The sequence below is a fragment of the Apteryx rowi genome, unplaced genomic scaffold (assembly GCF_003343035.1).
Source record: "Apteryx rowi isolate R43461 unplaced genomic scaffold, aptRow1 scaffold_999, whole genome shotgun sequence".
In the NCBI taxonomy this organism is placed as follows: domain Eukaryota; kingdom Metazoa; phylum Chordata; class Aves; order Apterygiformes; family Apterygidae; genus Apteryx; species Apteryx rowi.
Genome location: NW_020451314.1, coordinates 51228 through 56831, shown reverse-complemented (window position 1 = coordinate 56831; position 5604 = coordinate 51228). Strand labels below are relative to the sequence as shown.

General features: G+C 70.3%; 1 protein-coding gene across 1 annotated transcript in view; it reads left to right on the top strand.

Annotated features, from left to right (window-relative positions):
- The window catches only part of KMT2D (lysine methyltransferase 2D), a gene marked incomplete at its 5' end in the record, with an annotated part of 25726 nt that extends 20237 nt beyond the window's left edge, over window positions 1–5489 (top strand). The window contains 14 exons of the mRNA XM_026055447.1: window positions 9–377; window positions 418–561; window positions 637–801; window positions 912–1068; window positions 1149–1230; window positions 1318–1493; window positions 2067–2215; window positions 2332–2467; window positions 2545–2684; window positions 3096–4266; window positions 4508–4644; window positions 4822–4952; window positions 5047–5332; window positions 5412–5489. Of these exons, the coding sequence (XP_025911232.1) occupies window positions 9–377; window positions 418–561; window positions 637–801; window positions 912–1068; window positions 1149–1230; window positions 1318–1493; window positions 2067–2215; window positions 2332–2467; window positions 2545–2684; window positions 3096–4266; window positions 4508–4644; window positions 4822–4952; window positions 5047–5332; window positions 5412–5489 (3321 nt within the window). The remainder of the gene's footprint in view (window positions 1–8; window positions 378–417; window positions 562–636; window positions 802–911; window positions 1069–1148; window positions 1231–1317; window positions 1494–2066; window positions 2216–2331; window positions 2468–2544; window positions 2685–3095; window positions 4267–4507; window positions 4645–4821; window positions 4953–5046; window positions 5333–5411) is intronic.
- Window positions 5490–5604: the final 115 nt, after the last annotated feature.

Here is a 5604-nt window from a genome sequence, read left to right as displayed (position 1 = left end):
CGGCGCCCGGCGCCGACCCGGCCGAGACCCACGTCAATGGGCAGGCCGGGGCCGCGGCGGAGGGGGGCCCCGTGGCCGGCGAGCCCCCCCAGGTGTCCATCAAGCAGGAGCCCAAGGAGGAGGCGGCGGTGGCGGCGGCGGCGCAGTGCGAGCTGGACCCCGAGGAGCCGGTGAAGCGGGAAGCCAACGGGGACCCGGCGGGCGCCCAAGCCGGCAGCCCGCTGGGACCGGGCGCCCGCTCCGAGGCCGGGCACCTGCTGCTGCAGAAGCTGCTGCGGGCCAAGAACGTGCAGCTCTCGGCGCAGTGCCCCGGCGAGCTCAACGGGCACGCGGAGAGCCGGGGAGCCGCGCCGCAGCCGGCGCCGCCGGGCCGCGAGGTGAGCGGCATCGCTGCCCCTCCGCTCTCCGTCCCCCCAGGACCTCTCCATCGCCAAGAAGCCGGTGGCCGCCAAGCCCAAGCGGGTGCAGAAGGGCAGCGAGCGGGTCCCGGCTTCCCGCAAGAAGCTGCGCAAGGACGACGGGCTCAAGTCCAGCGAGGCCCTGATGAGGCAGCTGAAGCAGGTAGGTGCGGGGGCACGGCCGGGCGGGCGTGGGGCGGCCGGCGTCCCCGTCCCCCGCTCACCGCTCTGTCCCCAGGAGCTGTCCCTGCTGCCCCTCACGGAGCCGACCATCACGGCCAACTTCAGCCTCTTCGCGCCCTTCGGCAGCAGCCCCATCAACGGGAAGAGCCAGCTGCGGGGCGCCTTCGGCAGCGCCGTGCTCGACAGCGTCCCCGACTACTACTCCCAGCTGCTCACCAAGGTGAGGCGGGGGCTGCGCCCGTGTCCCCCCCCCACCACCACCCYGGGGATGGGGACGTCCCCGCGGCCGCCCGCGCTCACCCCGCCACGTTCCCCCCCCCTTCCCCGCAGAACAACCTCAGCAACCCGCCCACGCCGCCCTCCTCGCTGCCCCCCACGCCGCCCCCCTCCGTGCAGCAGAAGATGGTGAACGGCGTCACGGCCCCCGAGGAGCTGGCCGAGCAGCCCAAGGACGCCGACCCGGCCCGCGAGCCCCACGGCCACAAGGGTGAGTGCGGGTCCGGTGGCGGCGCGGGCGCCCGCGGCGCTGCCCGGCCCTCCGTAACGCCCAGCCTTTCCCCCGCGCAGACACTCCAGCCGTGGAGGTGAAGAGCCTGGACCTGCTGGCGGCTCTGCCCACCCCTCCGCACAACCAGACCGAGGACGTCAGGTGAGTCCCCGGCCGCGGCGCCCTCCCGGCCCGCGGGCGAGCTCGGACGGGGCTGTGACGCCTCTTCTCCTCCTTCGCTCCCCGCAGGATGGAGAGCGACGACGAGAGCGACTCCCCCGACAGCATCGTGCCCGCCTCGTCGCCGGAGAGCGTGCTGGGCGAGGAGCTGCTCCGCTTCCCCCTGCTCAGCGAGGCCAAGCCGGAGCTGGAGGAGCGCGTGCTGTCACCCATCATCCCCATCATCCCCCGGGCCAGCATCCCAGGTGGGCTGCGCCGGGTGAGGGGGGACCACGGGGCGCGTGGGCCAGGCAGGAGGGGGTCTACGCGGTGCTCGGGCCGTGCGGGGGCAAGGCAGGGCAGGAGGGTCTGTGGCGTGTGCGTACCAGGCAGGGGGAACCCATGGGTGTTCGATGGCGGGCAGAAGGGGATCAATGAGGCAGGTAGGAAGGGATGTATGGACTGTGCAGGAGGTATCCATGGGACGTATGGACCGGGTAGGGGTAAGGCTGGGCAGAGGAGGACCCACAGGGCACGTAGGCTGAGTGTAAAGGCCCGTGGGACGCGTGGGCTGGACGGCTGAGCCCTGCACGTGTCCCCCTGTGTTGGGGCTGGGGTATTCCTGGGGCTCCCTCAGCCGTTCCTCGGGGTGTCCGTCGGTGCTGGCAGCTCTCCATCCCTGCCACCGTGTCCCGGTCTCTCTTGCTGCACTGGAAAGCTCTAGCCTTGCAAAGCAGTGAATTCCCAACAGCGTTTCCATGCCGGATCCCATGGGGGTCCGGGGCGGCCGTTGGCGGGGCTGGTGCCATGCATCTCTGACCCCTTTCTCCATGTGCCAGTGTTCCCTGACACGAAGCCCTACGAGGCCGCGGAGCCCTTCGGGGCGCCCCCCGGGAAGGTGGGGGCAGCAGGCGCGGGCGCCCCATGGGAGAAGGCCAAGAGCAGCGAGGTGTCCGTCATGCTGACGGTGTCCGCGGCGGCTGCCAAGGTGAGCCAGGGGGTGGCACGAGGCAGGACCTGGTGCCGGGGTCCCTGCGCGGCTGCAGCCGCAACTGTGGGGCCCCTGTCTCTGTCCCTGATGGGGTCCTGCTTCCTCTTGCCCAGAACCTCAACGGGGTGATGGTGGCCATGGCCGAGCTGCTGAGCGTGAAGATCCCCAGCTCCTACGAGGTGCTGTTTCCGGACAGCCCCATGCGAGGCGCCGTGGTCGAGGCCAAGAAGGTGGAGACGGACATGGCTGGTGAGCATCCGCCCCGTTCCTTGCCGTTCGGCCCCGTGGGCACCCCACATCYGCGTAACAGCCCATCTCTCCCACAGGGATGCTCGGCAGCAAGGACAAGGCGGCGCTGGCCGGGAAGGTGCCGGACAGCAGCTCCGAGTGGCTGAAGCAATTTGACGCGGTGCTGCCGGGCTACAGCCTCAAGGGCGAGCTGGACCTCCTGACGCTGCTCAAACAGGTCGGCGGGTGCAGGGGTCCCCGTGGGGCTGGGACTGCGGGAGGGGGCGTGGGGTGTCCCTGCAAGGCTACGGCTGTCTGGGGGTGCAGGGGAGTCCCTGTAGGACTATGACCTTGGGAGAGGTGTGTGGGGGTCCCTGTGGGGCTGTGCCTGTCTGGGGGTGCACAGGGGCCCCAGTAGGACCAAGGTCCCCCCTAACTGCAGGGTGGTGCAGGGAGGTTCCTGTGGGGTCAAGTCCCCTATGGCCTCATGGAGAGGTGTGGGGGGTCCTCGTGGGACTGAGTCACCCCGTGATGTGTGGAAGGGGGCAGGGAGGTCCTTGCGGGGTCCCTGCAGGACTTAGGACCCCCCCCGCAACGTGTGGGGGTCCCCATCCCTCGGGCGCTCTGACCCGCGCCCTCTGCACCGCAGGAGAGCCCCCCGACCGAGAAGGCCCTGCACCACTGCTACGTCAACAACGTCTCCAACCTGGACGTGCGGCAGCTCTCCGTCATGCCCCAGGAACCCTCGCCCCCGCTGTCCCCCTCTGTCCCCTCCCCGTCCAGCCCCGCGGAGGCCGCCCGGGTCCCCGACCCCGAGGCAGCCCACGAGGCAGCCCCGGCTCCCCTGTCCCCGCTCCCGCCGGCCCCCTCGCCAGCCCCCCGGGAGGACGGGGCCACGGCCGCCCACTCGCCGCCCCGCTTCAAGCCACGCTCGCGGCCACCGGAGGACGGGGACGAAGCGCGGCCCCGGCTGAAGAAGTGGAAGGGGGTGCGGTGGAAAAGGCTCCGCTTCCTCGTCACCATCCAGAAGGGGGGTGCCAAGCGGGACGGCGACAAGGAGATCGCAGAGTTCATCGACAAGCTAGGCACCACCCTGCGCCCCGAGAAGGTGCCGCGGGACCTGCGCAAGTGCTGCTTCTGCCACGAGGAGGGCGACGGGGCCACGGACGGGCCGGCCCGCCTGCTCAACCTTGACCTCGACCTCTGGGTCCACCTGAACTGCGCCCTGTGGTCCACGGAGGTGTACGAGACGCAGGGTGGGGCCCTCATCAACGTGGAGGTGGCCCTGCACCGCGGGCTGCTCACCAAGTGCTCCCTGTGCCAGAAAACCGGCGCCACCAACAGCTGCAACCGCATCCGGTGCCCCAGCGTCTACCACTTCGCCTGCGCCATCCGCGCCAAGTGCATGTTCTTCAAGGACAAGACCATGCTGTGCCCCTTGCACAAGCTGAAGGGCCCCTGCGAGCAGGAGCTGAGCAGCTTCACGGTCTTCCGGCGCGTCTACATCGAGCGGGACGAGGTGAAGCAGATCGCCAGCATCATCCAGCGGGGCGAGCGGCTCCACATGTTCCGCGTGGGCGGGCTGGTCTTCCACGCCATCGGGCAGCTCCTGCCGCACCAGATGGCTGACTTCCACAGCGTCACGGCCCTCTACCCCGTGGGCTACGAGGCCACGCGCATCTACTGGAGCCTGCGGACCAACAACCGCCGCTGCTGCTACCGCTGCACCATCTGCGAGAACAACGGGCGCCCCGAGTTCGTCGTGCAGGTCATCGAGCAGGGCCTGGAGGACCTGGTCTTCTCCGACTCCTCGCCGCAGGGTAAGGCGCGATCAGCTCTGCGGATGCCAACCCTTTGCCTTCCTCCACCCCTTAAGTTGCTGCTGTCCAGTGCCAGGATGAGCTGGCACCAGGCGTCGGGGCTGGGCAGCTGCTGGTCTCGGGGAGAAGGGGGTGATCCGAGCTCCTGGGGTGGCTCCAGCTGTGGCACAGGGTCCCCGCTGGGGAGCTGTCGGGCCGGCTGCAGCAGGTCCCTGCGTTAAACCCTGTCTTCTCTCGGCAGCTGTCTGGAACCGGATCATCGAGCCGGTGGCGATGATGAGGAAGGAAGCCGACATGCTGCGGCTCTTCCCCGAGTACCTGAAGGGCGAGGAGCTCTTCGGCCTCACGGTGCACGCGGTGCTGCGCATCGCCGAGTCGGTAGGTGCCGGGGCCCTGCCTGGGGCGCGGGGGTCTCCCTGCCCTGCGGGAGGGACCCGGGTGCCCGGTGCGCACGCCGTGGGCCAGCCCCGTTCAGAAAAGGCTGGCGGCCGTGGGGCCGGGGCAACCTGCGGTGCTGCCGCTCRACCCACGGCCCCTCCGCTCCCTCCGCGGCAGCTGCCCGGCGTCGAGAGCTGCCAGAACTACCTGTTCCGCTACGGGCGCCACCCGCTCATGGAGCTGCCGCTGATGATCAACCCCACCGGCTGCGCCCGCTCTGAGCCCAAGATCCTCACCCACTACAAGCGGTGAGCTGGGGGCCGGGGAGAGCCGGCGTCGGGGGCAGGCGGGCCCGCGCTCTGCCCCGCGGCGGCTCTGACGCCCTCCCGGCCCCCTCGGCAGGCCCCACACCCTGAACAGCACAAGCATGTCCAAGGCCTACCAGAGCACGTTCACGGGCGAGACCAACACGCCCTACAGCAAGCAGTTCGTGCACTCCAAGTCCTCCCAGTACCGGCGCCTGAAGACGGAGTGGAAGAACAACGTGTACCTGGCGCGGTCCCGCATCCAGGGCCTGGGGCTCTACGCGGCCAAGGACATCGAGAAGCACACCATGGTCATCGAGTACATCGGCACCATCATCCGCAACGAGGTGGCCAACCGGCGGGAGAAGATCTACGAGGAGCAGGTGGGGGCGCGGGGGTTCGGGCAGGGTACGGGGCGCCTGGGGGGCTCGGGGCAGCCGGTGACTCTCTCTCGCTCCCCAGAACCGCGGGATCTACATGTTCCGCATCAACAACGAGCACGTCATTGACGCCACGCTGACGGGGGGCCCGGCCAGGTAAGAGCGGGGCCGGGCCGCGGCGGCACCCTGGGAAGGAGCAGGGAAAAAGCGGTGACCGTTCGCCTGCGTTTCGCTCCGGGCGTCCTGCCCCGCCGTCTTGCCCTGACGCTCTGCCC